The sequence below is a fragment of the Diceros bicornis genome, chromosome 21, assembly GCF_020826845.1.
Source record: "Diceros bicornis minor isolate mBicDic1 chromosome 21, mDicBic1.mat.cur, whole genome shotgun sequence".
Taxonomy (NCBI): domain Eukaryota; kingdom Metazoa; phylum Chordata; class Mammalia; order Perissodactyla; family Rhinocerotidae; genus Diceros; species Diceros bicornis.
In genome coordinates this window covers 17343211-17363112 of record NC_080760.1, presented here as the reverse complement: position 1 = coordinate 17363112, position 19902 = coordinate 17343211, and the positions used below count along the sequence as shown (strand labels likewise).

Below are 19902 nucleotides of genomic sequence, written 5' to 3'. Positions count from 1 at the left end.
AACCACATATGACAGTGGTTACTACCTTGAGATTTCCTGCTTCACTCTCCTGTTGAAGATTTTTTTTTTAATTTTTTTTTCCTTTTGTAAAAATAAATTGTAAGTCAGAAACTTCATCCTCTGTGTCCCACTCCTGTGAACACGCATCTCCCTGGAGACTCAACTGCACGATGTGGACCTGTTTCATATTGTGTAATTAAACATTACTGGGCAATTACAGCTGCCCCCTCCCATTAACTTTTGAAACAAACATAACTCATTTTCCTCTGTAGAAATTTTAAAAAATTGTTTTTTAAATTTTATTTGTGTATAACAAAGGTATACTCTAAATGTTAATACTGAATTTTAAATTAAACAGTGGAAAATATTTAGAAGTACAAGCACATATATTTGAATATAAAAAATTATTTGTCAGCATATCTTGTTATAAAGTCATCCAAAAAGAAAAATCTAATGGAATAGACTGCCTTCTTTTATTTAAGTTGATTTTTAGACTTTTGTTAACTCTCTGTGGGAATGTTTATTTCTGACTTAGGAATGGGTTATTTTCCAAGATTTTGAGTGTGGAACCCAACAGGCATTTTACCATAGGTTTTTAGGTCAGCCTGTAAAAGACCCTTAAAATTATAATGTATCTGAAATGTAGTGATAATTAAACCACTATATTATAGGGGTTTTTATGTTTCTAATGGGGGTGTTACTATAGTAAAATTGAAGACTGCTACTCCTACCTCTTCCTATATCCTCCACTTATAAATAAGTGTATAAAAGTGTATCAGTTAAGAACTGAATTTGGCTGTATGTACCAGAAAATCTAAATAACAGTGGTTTAAACAAAATAGGGTTAATTTCTTTTCTCATTTAACAAGAAATCCAGAAGCAGAGTGTCCTGCTTTGGTAGAGTGATGTTGTGATGTCATTAGAGATCCTTTCTGGGACACCATCTTTAGGGTATTACTCTTGTCCTCCTGCTTGTAGAGTAACTGCTAGATCTTTAGCCATTAAGTTTGCATTCCAGGCAGGAGGAAAGAGCAAGAAGAAGCAGAGTGGTGACACCTATATCAAGAACATAAGAGCTTTCCTAGAAATCTTCATCTTATATGTCACTGGCCAGAATTGTGTTACATGGCCTCTCTTCCCACCAAGAGAGACACCTTGTCACCTCAAGGGAGGGAGGGCCTATAGATATAAAGTAGGCAGTTTTTTCACTTTGAGATGCTGGGATGCTAGCAGTGGCTTATGGGACTTGGCATAGAAGCTCCTGATTAGGATAGGGGTAGGAGCTGCACAGGACTGTTGGGGATGGAAGAGTAGATTCCTAGAATGAAGTTTCTCAGTAATTATCTTTTTGTCTTTAGTCAGCCCCAGGGATTGGTCTGCCTCTTCCCTTTCTGTTGCCATTACTTACTTCTGATTGGACTTTTATTTCTGACTCATTGCAGAAAAGAATACTATCTGTTTTTCAGCCTTTTCCTTACTCTCCCTATCTCTAAAAGAAGTGGCTACCCAGCCCATCTTACTTTTTGTTGTGAATGTTTTTATAAAAGATTAAAGTTTTCCCCATTTTATTCTCTATAGTGGAAAAGCAGCTTTTGAGATTTTATTTTTCTCCTTCTCCTTTCCTGTGTATGTTGCTGCTCTTAAAATGTAGGCCATATTAGAGTAGGTGCTCTAATAAGTGTTAGTTTCCAGTGGGAAAAGATTAATCTTCCGTTTACTCAGATACTAAGGTCTGAATTAAGAGTCACTGGTATATCAAAAGACCACTGACTGTTTCATTACAGCACTAGGGTATTTTTAAAGATTCTGGTTGGTCAAGATTGGTAAAGATGAAGAGTTCCATACCTACTAAGGGAGAAAACTGTAACTAGAGTCTGCGGTGAAGCCAGTGCTGACTAGAGGGAAAGGTAATAAGAGCAGTGTGGGCCTGGCCTGGTGGGGGGTGTGGGGAGGGAGTTTTGGGGAGGGGGAGTGGTCAGGGAGTGCTGTTTTCTTCAATAGATTAGTAGTGCCACAATGTGTTTTTGTTTTGTTTTTTACCAAAGCACCTAGATATACTAAATTTTATTTATTTATTTATTTATTTTTGCTGAGGAAGATTTGCCCTGAACTAACATCTGTTCTCAGTCCTCCTCTTTTTGCTTGAGGATGATTCACCCTGAGCTAACGTCTGTGCCAGTCTTCCTCTATTTTGTATGTGGGTCACCACCACAGCATGGCTGATGAGTGGTGTGGGTCTGCGCCCAGGATCCAAACCTGTGAACCCGGACTGCCAAAGTGGAGTGTACCAAACTTAACCACTAGGCCATGGGGCAGGCCCCTAAATTTATTTTTTGAAGAATTGTATCTAGAAATTTGCTTCAATGAAGCATTTTCTATATGTTTGTCAAATCCAGTTGGTAATGGTGATCTTCATGGTTTCTTGCTTTACCAGGAATTAGTTCCCAACAAAACCATTTTTGTTCTCCTCTCTGATTCTGATTTTACTGTATAAACATTGGTAACGTTTTTGTACCAAATGTTAAAGTTTTCAGTTATCTTTAATGCATGTGACCCATCTTAAGACTAGCTGATTAAAATGAGAACTTACAACACAAATAAATATGTAATTCTATTACAAAATTTGTCTTTAAAAAAAAGTGGATTTTCTCCCTCCCCCCAATGATTTGATTTACTCAATTATTTTATAGAAAATTTATTGAGCTACACTTGTAATATTTTATTGTTTATTCTAGTAAAAAGGGCAGAGGTGGAGAATAATTGAGGTTAAATTCCTGGACTTTATTTTGGAATAAAAGGTTGCCATAGGAACCAAATTTCAATTCTGATGTTGGAGAAAGATGTCTTGTAATGACATCTGAGACATAATGACATATAAGACTCAGAGACAAATCAAGGGTTCTTAAAATCTGTTGGAAATGTTAATGGAATGTGTGTGTCCTGTCCAAATGTCAGTAGTGTAACCTTGCCACATTAACCATTTTCTTCTTTTAACAATAGGAGATTTTAGCGAAGAAAGTTGAAGATAAAATACCATAAACACAAAATCTTTATATAACATTTATTGATCACTAAAATATTATACCTTCTCTCCTATATATTTTGTTCATTTTTAACATACCAGTAAAGTCCGTTCTGACAGGGAATCTAAGGGTAGCTTTGGCTGTTATCTTGATAAACTGTCCCTAAGGAGTTCGTTTTTCATGGGTTTTGTATGTGGGATATGAGAGTGTTCTAAATTCTGAAGGTTTACTACAAATATTGATGTTTTATGCTATCCTAATTTTGATGGAATGTCTCAGTATCCTTTCAGTGGATACCATTTGGGTTCCAGACGTCTTGTCACACTTATTTTCAAGCTTTCTAAAGTCTGAGCAACTATAATTGGAGGATGAGTCTTTAGATAAACAGTTGTATTTTTTTTCTATTTTTCCACTAATACATGCATATTCTGAATATCAAATTCCTTCTGACTCTATTAGCGCAAATCATTCTAAAAACTGTAGTAGTCACAATAATTTCTCATTTATTATTGCCAATACACAGTTACTAGTAATGAAATACTAGTAGCCTCTACTAATTCAAAAGTAATGATGTTGAAAAACCATATAGCGTCTCATTAGCTTCTCCTCATGGCCATGGATGTTGAACATCTGAGTGGACAGTCAAAAGCACTCATTGATGGTCATAATTATCTTATTTGTGAAATTATTTGGGTAAAGGATTTGGGTTCCTACGTTAGGGAACTTATAGTTTAAAGATAGATAGAAGATAAAGACAGAAACATATTTAAAAGACATAATTCATAGGCTGAAAATAAAACATTAACATTATTTTTACTAATAATTGTATTATTTGGTTTTACTTACATTGTATCATAATGATTCACTTGATCAGAGATTAGGCTCAACCATCAAAATACCCATAAGAACATGAAAAAGGCCTCTGTGTAGGTATTAAGAAATAAGATCACTTGCAAATAAGAATCTGTATATCTATAGAGAAAAATTTGGTTAACTCAGAATAATTAACTTAAAAACATAATCAGCAGGGTCTCAAAGAGATATTTGTACACCCATTTTTCATAGCAGCATTATTCACAATAGTCAAAAGATGGAAGCAACCCAGTGTCCGTTGACAGATGAATGGATAAACAATATATGACACATACCTACAATGGAATATTATTCAGCTTAAAAAGAAAGGAATTCTGATGCATGCTACAACATGGATGAACCTTGAAGACATTAAGCTAAGTGAAATAAACCAGTCATAAAAAGACAAATACATAATGATTCCACTTATATGAGATATCTAGAGTAGTCTCATTCATAGAGACAGAAAGTAGAATGGTGGTTGCTGGGGCTGGTGGGGAGGGGAGAATGGGGAGTTGTTGTTTAATGGATATAGAGTTTCGGTTTTGCAAAATGAAAAGAGTTCTGGAGATTGGTTGCACAACAATGTGAATTTTTTTTTTTTTTTTTGATGAGGAAGATCAGCCCTGCGCTAACATCCGATGCCAATCCTCCTCCTTTTTGCTGAGGAAGATCGGCCCTGGGCTAACATCCGTGCCCATCTTCCTCCACTTTAAGTGGAACGCCGTCACAGCATGGCTTGACAAGCGGTGCGTAGGTGCGCGCCTGGGATCCGAACCTGTGAACCCTGGTCCGCCACAGCGGAGCGTGTGCATTTAACCGTTGCGCCACTGGGCTGGCCCCAACAATGTGAATACATATATATTTTTTTCTGAGGAGATCAGCCCTGTGCTAACACCTGCCAATCCTCCTCGTTTTTTTTTTTTTTTTTTTGCTGAGGAAGACTGGCCCTGGGCTAACATCCGTGCCCATCTTCCTCCACTTTTTGTGGGATGCCGCCACAGCATGGCTTGCCAAGCGGTGCTTTGGTGCACGGCCAGGATCTGAACCGGCGAACCCCGGGCCGCTTCAGCGGAGCACACGCACTTAATCGCTTGCACCACCGGGCCGGCCCCCACAATGTGAATATATTTAACACAACTGAACTGTACATTTAAAAATGGTTAAGGTGGTAAATTTTATGTTATGTATATTTTACCACATTTAAAAAAAAAACACACACATAGTCAATGTGAAGTCAATAAAAACTTTGTTTTAATAGGGAAAATCATGTCATTTTAAGACAATGAATGGAAATTTTTTTAATGAGTAAATACTGCCATTACCAACCTGTCTTATATCCTTACCTATGGAAACTTACCTGAACTTCAAATCCACCCAATAAGACACAGTTCTAAAAGCTAGGGGAAGGAAAGGGGAGATAGGATGCTTGCCTGACAGCTCCGTCTCCCTCACCCCACCCTTTTAGTTTAATTGAAAGAATTCCAGACTTGCTGATTCACCAGTTAGAGTAGGCATCAATTCAGTTTCATCTCGTATTCCTAAAGAGTAAAAATATAAGTTTTAGCATTGTATTCTTTTGACCAAAATTACCTTATAGCTCATACTGAGCCAACAGTGTTATTTAGTTGTCCTAATAGTAACTATAGTTTTAAGCTGCATTAGTATGATTACAAAATGTATTCTAGATTGGCCAGATCACTATTAGTAATATTATGTCTGATTTTAGAGGATCGTGGAGAGACTGGAATGTCTCCATAGACAAGTAAACAAGATGATGATGAGTTTGAAAAACATCGTATGAAAGGAACTGGGGATATTTCACCTGAAAAACAGACAACTAAGACAGGAGCCATTATCCCTGTCTTCAGATATTTGAGAGACTGGTATATGAAAGAGAAATTTATTTGAAATATGAGTGTAAATGACAGAAGGACAGATTTCAAGTTCACATTAAAAAAATACTTTTTGTAACTTGGAGTTACCCAACAGGCTTCCTTGTGGGGAGGTGTACTTCCTATCATGGAAATTTTTAAGAAGCAGGTAGGTAACTTACTATATGGAGAACTGTATAGGAAATGTCTTCGTGGTGGTCTCTGGGACCTTTTTTTGGAACTCTAGGGCTTTAAGGAAACCAGTTTGAAAACCAGTGATCAAGATCATACCAGCCAGATTTTAAAATCTAGTTATTTCAAATGTTTATTTTCCACTTTAATCGTTCAGTATAGAAAATGAGGAGCCATTGAATGATTCTAAGCAGAATGACATGGTTTGGTTTGCATTTAGAAAGGTCACTACGTTGTCAGTATGAAACAAAAGTCAAAATTGGGATGAGACCAGTTTGGAGGGTGCTACAATGGCCTAGGCAAGAAATGATTAGAAGCTAAACTAAGACAGTAGCTGGATAGAGGAAAAAAGGTTAGATTTAAACAGCTCCATTGAGATGTGTAATTACAAAGAGCTAACTGTCAGTTTGTATGATAAGACAGGAGTCTGGGTTAATTCTCGACTTGACCACATTGAGGATTGAGTCAATAACGCTGACGGTGAACAGAGAGAGAGCATGTGGAGGAGCAACAGGTTTGACGGGAAAGAGCTTGAATTTAGCTTTGAAACTGGCAAGTTTGAGGGAACTGTCACTCACCTCAGATCACGTAGTCCAATAGTAAGCAGTGGGAAAGTCAGATACAGAACTTGGGAGCAAGGTCTGGGCTGGGGAAATAGAGCTGGGAGTCATGGATATAAATATGACAGGTGAAACAAGAGTCCAGGAGGAGGTGGAATCAGCTAGAAAAACTATGAGGAAGCAGAGACATAAGAAGAACCTGGATGAGTCCTTGTAACTTCTTACAGCTAATAGTGCTGCACAATGACAATGACAATGCAGGCTTAAATGTTTAAAAAAAAAACACTTAGGTTTAAAATTTTACTTTATTTGGCAAATTTCAAATACATCTGAAATGATTTTAATAAAATTATGATAAAGATCCTGCCAAATTCTGAAATGTTTCTACAATCTAAGAATATTGTGGATCTCAGCCTAATCATTAGTTGACTTTTTATTTGGCCTGGATATTTTTGTCTTTTCATTCTTACCTTATTTTATTTTACTTTGTTGTTCATTAAATTGACGGTGTTGGCCTTGAATCTGACCAGTACAAATTTATTATATTGCTCAAGAAAAAAATCATACTTCAATAAAAATCATACTTCTTTAAATATAAGAACTTATATCCTCCCTTTGTTCTTTGTTTACCTAAGGAAATGCAACTTCACCACAAGTACAAAGACCATCATTCATGGACTACTTTGATAAACAGGACTTCAAGAATAAGAGTCATGAAAACTGTAATCAGAACATGCATGAACCCTTCCCTATGTCCAAAAATGTTTTTCCTGATAACTGGAAAGTTCCTCAAGATGGAGACTTTGACTTTGTAAGTACATTGCATTTCTCCCTTTTATGTTTTATCTTTCTTTGTTTTATTGTCACATTGAGAAGCATAGTTTGTGTGTGTGGATAAAATTATAGACCGTACATTAATATTCAATACATAGCCACATATGTGGGTAGAAGAATGGTAAAATTTTTGTAGTTTGCTTATAGAAGTGTGTGTGCAGAGAAATGTAAATAATTGCTTATAGTTAAATAAATCATAGCTGAAATCTAGAGAAATATTTAGGATTCTTTAAAACAAAATGACAACTATTTCAAAAGATGTTTTTAATAATGCAAATATGAGTTACTTCTGGCAGTCAGTAAATTCAGTTTCCAAAACAAATGATGCAAAGGTATTTATGACATAGACTTTGAGAAATTTGCCTCAACTTTGAAAGTTAACTGAGTTAGTTTCTACTTGAGTGTTAATTCCACTTCATTTGTCAGAAATAATCGTCCTATTCTGTATCTAGTTAGCTTATAAACTTCAATATAAAGCTGTGCATTATTGCCTCTTTTGTTACATTTTCTCTTTATTTCTTCTGCCCTACTCCTTATTATTTATTTCTTTTAAAGAATGCATATAATACAGATAAACAATTCTAAAGCAACTGTTTCTACATCTTGAGAGAGTAAATTCTCAAAATGAATTCTTTAATGGAGTAGAAATTTTTATAGAGTAAATTTTTACTGTAGTATGTTTTTTTTTTTAATTTTTTTTTTTAATTTTATTTTATTTTTTCCCCCAAAGCCCCAGTAGATAATTGTATGTCATAGATGCACATCCCTCTAGTTGCTGTATGTGGGATGCGGCCTCAGCATGGCCGGAGAAGTGGTGTGTCGGTGCACACCTGGGATCCGAACCCGGGCTGCCAGCAGCAGAGTGCGCGCACTTAACCGCTAAGCCACAGGGCCGGCCCTACTTTAGTATGTTTTAAATAGTATGTTAGTTTTGCATATTGCTCTGTAAGATTTTTTCAGGATTTTTATAATCCTTTATAGCTATATTTATTAATAAATACATTTGTTTATAAGTAAATAAAATTTTAAATATATCCTTAAAATATATAGATAATATTTAGCCATTTTGCTTAGTCAACATGCCTCTAAATGCTTTGAGATTATAGATATTTTTAATATTAAGTACTTTTCTCCTAAATATGGTGATTATTTGAGGTTTTTAATAATCAGATAATCAAGTTTCAAAATCTATCTTCAATATATTTAGTACTAATTGCTAGCAAATATTAGCAATGCCACAGGTTAGCCTGAAAACATTAATTATAATATCTACTTACTGTTTTTTTTCAATTTTGAAGTTGAAATTAGAAAAATAAAATCTGTATTTCTATAGTTCTAGTAAGATTTCATTTTAAACTACCTACTTTTTAAAAAATTATAAATTATTTAGAATGCTGACATTCAAGCTTTGAATCATTCATGAACATGATGAATAATGTAGAGTATTTAACATCGAAGAACTCTGTCTTATCTCAGTTGGAATAAATCTTAGCCTCTGGGAAACAGTTTGAAATGAGCTACAAAGTAATGAATAAATTATCATAGTTAAGAAATAGCAAATAAAATGATTTAATTCTGTTTCACTTAACTTAGTCTTTGCTACCACTCCCAAAACTTAATGGCTTAAAATAACAATTTTATTTGCTCACAGTTTTGTGGGTAAGCGGTTTGACTAGGTTCAGCTGAGAGGTTCTTTCTCTGGTGTCACCTGAGGTCTCTCAAGTGGCTGTAGTCATCTGGCAGCTTGACTGGACTTGAATGATATCTCCAAAATTGCCTCACTCATGTGTCTGGCAGTTGTGCTGACAGTTGGCTAGGCCATATGACCCTATCAGGCAAGACTGGGGTTTTTATGTGGCACTAGTAGCCTTCTAAGAGGGTGATAGCAGAAGTTGCAAGGCCTCTTGAGACCTGCACTTAGAATCCTCAGTGTCCGTTTACAATAGCATTAAAAACAATGAATACTTGGGAATAATCTTAACCAAGGAAGTGAAAGACTTGTGCACTGAAAACTACAAAATGTTGCTGAAAGAAATTAAAGATGACGTCACATGTTCATGGATCAGAAGACTTAATATTGTTAAGATGTCAGTATTGTCCAAAGCAATCTGTAGATTCAATGCAATCTCTATCAAAATCCCAAGGACTTTTTTTTTTTGCAGAAATAGAAAAATCCATCCTAAAATTCATATGGAATTTTAAGGGACTAGAATAATCAAACCAGTCTTGAAAAAGAGAGACAAAGAGATCATATGCCTGAGACAAAGTTGAAAGTCTCATACTTCCTGATTTCAAAACTTACTACAAAACCACAGTAATCAAAACAGACAGACATACAGACCAGTGGAGTAGAGTAGAGAACCCAGAAATAAACCATCACATATATAGTCAAATAATTTTCAACAAGGGAACCAAGACCATTCAATGAGGAAAGGACAATCTTACCAACAAATGATGCTGGGAAAACTGGATATTCAATTGCAAAAGAATGAAATTGGGCCCTTACCTTAGACCATCTACAAAAATTAACTCAAAATGAATCAAAGATCTAAATGTAAGAATTAAAACTATAAAACTCCTAGAAAAAACATAGGAGAAAAGATTCATGACATTGGATTTGCAATGATTTCTTGAATATGACGCCAAAAGTACAGGCAACAAAAGAAAAAATAGATGAATTGGACTACATCAAAATTGACACTTTGTGCATCAGAGAACACTGTCAAAAGAGTGAAAAGGCAACTCATGGAATAGGAGAAAACATTCACAAATCACATATCTTAATAAGGGGTTAACATCCAGGGTACAGTCAAGAAATTCTACAACTTAACAACAAAAAACCAAACAACCCAATTAAAAAATGGGCAAAGGACAAAGGAGAAATAGACATTTCTCCAAAGAAGATACACAAATGACCAATAATCAAATGAGAAGATGTTCACTATCATTAATCATTAGGGAAATGCAAACCAAAACCCCAGTGAGATACCGTTTCACACTCTTTAAGATGGCTTTTATATAAACAGAGAAGGGGGGAGGGAGAGGGAGGAAGGGAAGGAATAACAAGTGTTGGTGAGGATATGGAGAAAATGGAACCCTTCCTTGTGCACTGTAGGGAATGTAAAATGGTGCAGCTGCTATGGAAAACAGTATGGCATTCCTCAAAAATATTAAACATAGAATTACCATGTGGTCCAGCAATTCCGCTTATGGGTATGTACCCAAAAGAGGTGAAAGCAGGGACTTGAACAGACATTTGAACATCCATGTTCATAACACCATTATTCACAATAGTCAAAAGGTGGAAGCAATCCAAGGGTTCATCGATGGATGAATAGATAAACAAAATGTGGTATATGCATACAATGGAATATTATTCAGTCTAAAAAAAGGAAGGAAATTCTGACACATGCCATAACATGGATGAACCTTGAAGATATTATGCTAAGTGAAATAGCTAGTCACAAAAGGATAAATACTGTGTGATTCCACTTACATGAGATACTTGGAATAGTCAAATTCATAGAGACAGAAAGTAGTTGTTGCCAGGGGCTCTGGGGGGAGGGAGAAATAGGGAGTTATTGTTTAATGGGCGCAGAGTTTCAGTTTTGCAAGATGAAAAATGTTCTGGGGATGGAGGGTGGTGATGGTTGCACAACAATACAAATGTACCTAATGCTACTGAACTGTACACTTAAAAATGGTGAATTTTAAGTTATGTATATTTTACTACAATAAGAAAATAAATGAGAGGGGAAAAAAAGAATTCGAATACTGTCACTTGTAGCATATTCTGTTAGTCAAAATATGTCATAAGGCCAGTCCAGATTCAAGGGATATGAAAATAGATTTCATCTCATGATGGGAAGAACAGCAAAGTCACATTTCAGAGGGCCCTGTGGAATGAAAGGAATTGTGGCAATCAACTTTGCAAGCAATCTACTAGAAATTACCATAATTAAAATTCAACAAAAATTAGAATATTGAATTTAGGAAATTGAAGGTCGTTAGTGATTTTGATAAGGGCCATTTCAGTCTACTTTTTAAATGTTCACACACACACAACTTTTGACATGCAGCCTTCCACTGTCCTTTTTAGGCTTTCTAGTTTTGTAAAGCAGAGCATTGAATTTTCCAGTAGCCAGCTCCTATAAGTAAACTTGCAGTAACATTTTCAGCCCATCATAGATTTTGGAGTCCTTCTATCTAGAAATTCCAAAATTTGTTAGAAAACGTTAAACTAATTTAACAAATGTTCTGCTTTGGATTGTGCTAGGCACTATGGGTAAAATATGTATATATTTTTATATATATATTAATTTATTAGGTTAAGAAGATGTAAATTAATTAAGTGTTAAGCTGTAATCCAGAGCAATAATTTAGACGTCATGTGGTTTCGCATAAGAGGGGAACTCAGTAAAGGCTGGAGTAGTTTATGAAATTATATTGCAAAGGGGGAATTTGTCTAAGCATTGAAAGATGGAACAGCAGAAAGAGAGGGAAGGCCGGCACTACAAAGAATGATGCGTGTAGTGAAAAAGTTAGAGGTAGGAAACCACAAGGTGTATTGGGTGACAGTGAAGTAGAGACCTTCAGGTTCATTTGGAGCAATATAGAAAAAAGTGGAAAGTTAAATCCAGGTCAGATGGTGGAAGCTTTGTATGCAAGATTGCAAAGTGTGAATTTTTGTTTCACAGACAGTAGAAAGCCACTGAATGTTTTTAAATTGGAAAATGACATGATGAAAAGTGTTTTAAGAACATTAATCTTGACGGCAGCATGCAGGATTGATTGACAGCAAAAGATAAGAGGTAGGACAAATCAGTTATATGAAACAGCCTTGAAATAATACAGGGAAAAGAAGAGAAACAAACAACAAAAACAGCAAACAACAGAAGACTAATATATATAAAAGGTTAATCAACAGAAATAGCCAATTTACTAGATTAAAGAGTACTATTTTGGTTAAGGTAAGAAACTAAGTAATAGAAGGTGAAAGAAAAAAAAGAAAGTGTCCTCACAGTAGGAAAGAGGCTTCAAGAGATCATATGACTGGATCCAATTTTTGCAGAATTACTTCTTTTTTGATTTATATAGGCATGTGGCCTTAAAAAGGAATCAGGGGAGGGACAGAGTGACGAGAGCAGTTCTTCCTTCCCCAGCGTTTACTGCACCTGTCAACTGGAACTGCTCAACCTTCTCATCACTTTGAGGAAAGTGGAAAAGGTTTGTAATAGCTACTGAGGGGAATGTAAATAGGAATAAATAAGAGATGAATAAAGGAAGGATTGCCAGGAGATTAATAAAGTATAAAGTAGTATAGTGTAAAGACAATATAAAATGTATTTGGGCTGAGAGTAGTAGTGAGTGTGGTAAAAGACAAAGAAAAGTGTGTAAGAGAGGCTAAAGGGGAGTAGGAAAAGAGGACACATAGGCGGGGCCACGTGTAAAGGGTTTGATTGAATACTTTGCTTACAAAGTAAAGAAATGGACTAAAAGCAAAGACAGATTTCCACTTAGGACACCAGCTGGTAATGATAAGAAAAATCTGGTCTTCTTCATTCCCTCATACATTAGATATAGAATGTTAAAAAATGTGACTCATCAAAGTATAAATTGTGCTAAGGTTTATGTGTTTATCTTCTCTCTTTATGGTGTATCTCAAGGCTACCTTCCAAAAGAGAACTGGATTTTATGTGATTCCTGTGTCTATTAAATAGAAGTTGCTTAAAACAACCCTAAGTTGTTTTGACTGCATTTCTAGGACATGGTAGTCTTATCTTTCTGCCTTGAGGAAAATAGGTTTCAAGAAAGAGAAATGAAAGAGAACACTTAACTGTCTTTTATAGAATTCAGAGCAGATACCTAAAGGACAAAACTTATTCAGAGAGGCACCCTGCTAGACAGATGTGCAGAGTAGGAAGCATTCTTTATCCTAAAGCCTCTGTGCAGCATAACTTGTGTATTTTCTTCCAGCATTTGTCTTTTGAATTTTCTGTGAACTATTGTTTTGTGTTATATTCCTGGATGTAATGAAATGATAAGAGAGTTAATTTATGATGTTGCTAATTTGGGGGTAGTATAAAGATAGCATAAAATACATTTGGGCTAATTGAACCAATTATTTTAACTCTACTAAAAACGTTCTGTTTGGGGTGTGCCTATGAAGATTTCTAAAACAAATGTAAAAGGCAAATCTGTTTATTATAGCACTAGTCTAATATTTTCGTTCTTGTTAGAATTATTTCCAAACAGTCTTAGCATCCAGATTGTTTAGTGTTAAATAGAGAGCGTGTAGATCATGTTTTGCAGAAATTACAGTATTAAATAGATATATTTTGGGTAGCGTAAAGATTTTGGAATAAGAACAAAAACTTTAAAAGCCATCTGTTAACCCACTATATTGGTTCCAATTTTTATAAAAAGAAAGAAATTGGTTTGACAATAATTACTAGTATAAGGGGAATTAGATAAATCAACCTTTTTTTTTGGTTTTTGACTCAAACTGAATTGTAAGTTAACATTTCTTGATTACTGTGATTCTTAAATATTTATTCAGTTTGTGTTGTTCTTTTAAGCTGAGGGACACAAGAATCCTCCAGGGCACCACTCGAGAAAAAGTCTGAATAGTTGTGGCAAAGGGAGAAAAAGGTCTCTCCTCCAAGTGTAAATTTGCCTTGGATTTTCCTAAGTTTTTTACAGTCCTACCGCTGATTCCTGGATTGGCAAGTCAGTGTGGTTATAGGGGGAAAAAAACAACAAAACAACCCTCACTGCTGCAAAATGCAGAAAGCAGTAAACCCAGGGAAAGTACCAACCCTGCTGCTCGAGCCACCATAGCCATTTTAGAAATCGTCACTTGTTCTGGAGAAATGTTTATTTCTCAGGATCTTTTCACCCTCCTAGAGCAGCCAGTGGTTATGGAGGGTGATAAAGTGGAGCTGGTGGAGTACAAGAGCCCACGAAAAGATTTGTGGCGATGCCAGCCCTTTGGAAAGCCCTCAGCAACACAGGCCCTGTGGAAAGCCTGAGGTAAAACTTAAGCCAGCAGCATCTACCATTTTTTACCAGTGTAGCAGTGTGCTGTCATCCACTTTATCTACTTAAATACACATAATGCTTTTGCTCTTTAAAGAGACGTTGGCTAAAAGTTCCCTTGTAATATACTCCTTAGTCAAAGAACTTCTTGTTCTCTTCAGTCCCTACTTGTGTGGACTGAGGAAACCACTTCAGATGAGTGAAGTATTTAAGCATATTGTCATCGATTAGCTTTGCATTAATTAAATGATGATTGTCAAGTATTTCCAGATGTTTGCAGGAGTATTAAAGAAATATGAAAAGATAACTGTAGATATTTCAGATTTGTTTCTTCTAGGGTAAAGAAGAACTAAACGCAGAATCTCAAGTGTTTTAGTAGATAGCCCTGGATAAGAGTTTATGATTACAGGTGTACATGTGACATGAACTTGAGTGTATGTGGCACATTGTGCTTTCACTGCTCTCTCTCCTTGTAGAGCCAAAAGGAAATTAAAATTAATGAGAAGCCTGCACTTTGAAATACTTGCAGAATTTTTGAGTATTTCAGTCCTTTGCCAGCTCACGAAATCTGTGCTGGCAGTCATATTCAACAGATGGTGTGGCATGTGCGCACTTGTGTCATGTGATTGTCTGGGTCTCTGTAGAGTTTTTATAAGATTTTGGCCATCAATCTACTGAGGCATTTAAGATAGTCATAACCTTTGTTATGAAAGAGGAGTGGCCTTCTTCAAACATAAGTGTTTATATACAAGTAGAAAAAAATGTTAATAGTCACTGGGCAACTAAACTGGACTTAATTGATTCTATAGTAGTTAAAGACAACAAAAACTTTAGTGTCTCTGAAGTGTTACACTGTTTTTCTTTCCTCTGTATAATTTAACCCGTTTGGCCACCTGAGGTAGAATGAGCATTTTGCTTTCTTGTTCGTAAATGTGCTGTTTAAGGCTTCCATAATTTCAGAAAATTTTATTTGGTGGTTGTATCTAGGCAAGGTCCACTGAAACATTAAGCTAATTCTGCTTATTTAGGTAATTAATACCTTAAGTTAAAACTCACTGTATCATCATTTCCTTTACAAATTAAAGTGAACAGGCCTGTATTTATTGGATTAATTACGATAGAAAGCACAGGTGTGCAGTGTGTGGTTTCTTGTCACCATATTGGAATTTATTAGGATGTTTAAAGCATATGGCAAAAAGAAAAATGGCTTACCAAAACAGACTTCTAAAAAGCATAAACTTTCTTCATAGTAATTTGTTCTTTTTAAAATGTCATTTATTTAGAAGATTGTGTTGAAAAATTGGCTACTTTACATTTTAAAACAAAGATATTGTACTCCACACATGTGTTATGGCTAATGTTGATGTCTGAGGAAGTCATTTTCACTATGTGGGCTTTGTCTTCATAACCTCATTTTGAATGGTTAGTCAGTAAGCAGTGGGGACTGTTGGGGTGATTACATCAAAAGAGATGTTAAGAACCAATAGTGGAATTTAGGATCAAAGAGTGGACACCATAATTTATCACCTTTAAGACTGATGCCCCACAGTGTTTACTTCTTAAATAAATAAACCATTAGATTTCAAATAAGTTGTTAGGATTGATTGACATTACTAGTAATGCATGTATCAGATGTGTTGATAATAGAAGAGTTATTTTTTTGCTTTAACTGTTATAAATGAAATTTCTTCAAACCTGAAATTATTTTAATATTTTTATACTTAATTCAGGTTTTCAGAATATACATAGTAGTTTAGTGTCGGAACCTTTTCCATAACTGACTTCTGTCATACTTACCGATGTGTATGAAGTATGAAGTTTCACAGTTAGAAGTGTATAGTTCTAGGGGCCGGACCCGGTGGCGCAAGTGGTTAAGTGCGCGAGCTCCGCTGCGGCAGCCCAGGGTTTGCCGATTCGGATCCCAGGCGTGCACCAACACACTGCTTGGCAAGCCGTGCTGTGGCAGCGTCCCACATAAAGTGGAGGAAGACGGGCACGGATGTTAGCCCAGGGCCAGTCTTCCTCAGCAAAAAAAAAAAAAAAAAAAAGAGGATTGGCAGATGTTAGCTCAGGGCTGATCTCCTCACAAAGAAAAAAAAAAGTGCATAGTTCTTTTTGGTCCTATGAGATTTGTTGGCCTGGTTAAACTAATGCTGACACCTTTCTCTTCTGTCCTGACATTAGGTTGGCAACCTTTTCCCATAGTGCCTCTCACTCATTAAAATAGAAAGCTTTCATTAGGTTCAATTCTTCAGGTTGGAAGACTTTCCAGTAAATAATAGCTTTTTTAAAAATCCAAAACCTACTTGTCTTGTTTCATAAACCAAACTAGTTTTGTTTTGTAATTTCGTCCACCAATAGTAGAAACATCTTCTTCCCAGAAATATAGACAGATCTTAAGGAGATAAGTGAAAGAGGGTATCAAACTCATGTAAAGTAGCAGATAAAAGAATTTTGGAAAACAGGTATTTTAATTTCATTGATTTATTTTGAAGACACATTTTCATGGTTCTTAGCAAGGGACTTTTTTTTCTTAATGAATTAAATAATGGTGCATGTTTAATTTGATGTACAGTATACTGGTGTAATGAAAACTGTTGTTAATTATTAAGGTGTCTTACCAGTGGCTCAGTAACCTGGGTTAGAGTATGAAGTTGTAATTCCACAGACCTTCAATTTAGTTTTTAACTCTCTATCTTAATATGAGAATGCAAATGAAGCTACGTAATAGTAAGGCTACAAATATGTAAATATATAAAAAGCTAATAACCAACTATACTCTTTTACTTAACTAGTCAAAGGAAATGAGTAGTCAGTTGTGGATTATCGTTGCTAATGGAAGAAAGATCTAAAACAGTCATTTTAGTGATTATGTTCTTTGGTGAAAAGAAATTTACTGCCTTTAACTCATTAGAACTTCAGTGATGTTACAAAAGCCCTGAAATTGCCTTATTTTGATTTTATACATTTAATTATTCTTGCCCTGACAATGAACATTTAAAGACTTTCCCTTAGCATTTCTATATAAGGCACAATAGAAACAAGATGCAGATAAGTTCCCCCTTGATTTGCAGAAATCAGTGAATTACAGCAAATGTATGCAAACAAATTCTGTTTCTCCATTTTCCTTTATTATAGAATTATAGGTATACTCTTCTAGAAAAATATTCTTTAAATAACTGAGTTAAGGAAATTAATGTTATTATGCAACCCTTAGCAGTCTAGTAGTCATCATTTAACAGCAACTCTTCAGATATGCTAGAAATTCAGCTTTTTTGTTGTCATTTTTTAAGCATTTTCCAGAACTTAGTCAATCCGTGAGCTCCTTTGTGTATTTTGTATCAGTTACCTTCACCCTTAAGAATTTCTTCCTTGTCTGTAGTCATTTATACTTTTTTTCTCTTGACTGCACATTAAACTATCAGGCTTCCATTCATTTGGATACTAGGCCACCTTTTGCTGTGACTCATGATAGGAAGCTGCATTAAGTTTAAAACTTCAGCATCTGAAATTGTTTTTCTGACTGACTAGTTCTTTAAGTTCAAAGTGGTATGTGCAGTTTTGTCTACATGTGTAATTTTACTGTTTAGAATTTTTCTATCCTTTTGCTTCTAGCTGTTAAACTAAGTATTAGTAAAAATAATAGCTAATACATATTGAGAGCTTACTGTGTGCTGAGTATATTTCAAAGCACTTTCCTGACAATGATCCTTTGCAGGAGATACTATTATTATCAGCCCCCTCCCCCCCCCTTTTTTTTTTTTTACAACTGAGGAAACTAAGGCACAGAAAGATTAAGTTTAAGGGTTAAAGTCGCATAGCTTCTAGGTGGCAGAGCCAAAATTTGAACACAGGAAATATGACTTTAGAGTTTGCCCTGTACTGCTTAGCGATTACACTATTACTAAACCTTTAGAGAAGAGGTTGGCTTGAGCCAGAAAATAAAGCCAGTAATCAAGAAAAAGAGGAAATGGGTAGATGGTGGCACTGAACCCAAGGTCTAGGTAGAAGACCATTAGAATAAAGTAGAGGTTCAGATGTGAGGTGGGCAGAGGTGCAGGGTCCAGAATGAGTTGGCTTAGCCAGCGACACAGAAAGCTTTTCTGCACACTTCAGCGGGGCCAGAGAACAGGTCCTAAAGGAGGCATTGCCTACTGAACAGAGTTTTAGAAATGATGCAGGAGTGACCTAGGTTGTAAAGGCCTTAACTGCCAAGCTGAGGTTTCTAGCAAGTATTTAGCCTTGATCCTGTGGGCAGTGGATAGCTAGTGCAGAATTCTTATCAGGAAAGTAACTCTTACCAAATTTGTTTCTTAGTGTCAGGGTGAAGCATAGACAGGAATCAGAGAGACTGGAGACTTAGGAGGACTGAATTAAAAACTGTTGAAATTGTCAAAGTAGATTAAGGCAAAGATAGTGGAATTAGAAAAGAGAGACTGGATTTAAGAAATCATCTAGATTAGTTTATTTAGAATCATCTGGATATGGTAACTAGTTGTGTATAGGAGATTAGGGTGAAGCAGTTTTCTGATTTAGAGAATTAGATTGATGATGTTGCCATTGTTTGAAATACAGAATAGAAACGGAGAGAACAGGTTTTGGAGGTTGGGTGTGGAGAGTGAGCTAATGAGTTCTGTTCTGGATGTATTAAGTGTGTAATGTCTGGATGGACATATAAATCCACTAGGTAGTTGAAAATACAGGATGAAGCTATGGATTTGGGAATATTGGCTTAGAAAGAGTACATGAGATCACCCAGAGAGAGCCCTGAAGTGAGGAGAGATGGTTACCAAACACGGGTTTCGAGGGAATCCCTAATTTAAGGTGGACAGAGAAGGAGCAGTGAGCAGAGGAGACTGGCTTTGTCTATGCCATGGATGTAAATTTAGCTATGGATATAAATTGAACCAAGCTTAAACAGGCAAATAACAGCTGTCGCTTGAGAATTTACCAAAGATAACATTTTGCTTTTTTTTTCATTGGGGAGTATATCAGCCTATGCTTGAATTTAAAGAATAGTTTCAGCTACCAAGTTTTTTGTTATCAGCTCTTTGAGGATTCATCATGGTACGTTTAAAAATGTAAGACCTTTTATACAGTTAGAACTCATTGAGTATAAACCTGAAATGGCCTTTTTTCCAAACGTATTTTGAATGATGCATTCTCTAATTTCTCTTTACCGTCCCTTAACTATGCCTTTGGACAAATGCTACAACTTTCTGTCACTTGTGGTTAGTAAAAGTCTGACTAATTTAAATTTTTTTTTTAATTTTATTTATTTATTTTATTTTTTCCCCCCCAAAGCCCCAGTAGATAGTTGTATGTCATAGCTGCACATCCTTCTAGTTGCTGTATGTGGGACATGGCCTCAGCATGGCCAGAGAAGCGGTGTGTCGGTGCGCGCCCGGGATCCGAACCCGGGCCGCCAGCAGCGGAGCGCGCACACTTAACCGCTAAGCCATGGAGCCGGCCACTAATTTAAAATTTTAATCTCAAACTTGGTTTAAATCTCAGCCGATCGTTCCCTAC

General features: G+C 35.8%; 1 protein-coding gene across 3 annotated transcripts in view; it reads left to right on the top strand.

The window, feature by feature from the left end:
• STK3 (serine/threonine kinase 3) overlaps positions 1-19902 on the top strand; it is a 295939-nt gene that overhangs the window by 214415 nt on the left and 61622 nt on the right. For all 3 annotated transcript variants that reach the window (XM_058564700.1, XM_058564697.1, XM_058564699.1), the window contains one exon: positions 7137-7312. In XM_058564700.1, coding sequence (XP_058420683.1) covers positions 7137-7312 — 176 coding nt within the window. The remainder of the gene's footprint in view (positions 1-7136; positions 7313-19902) is intronic.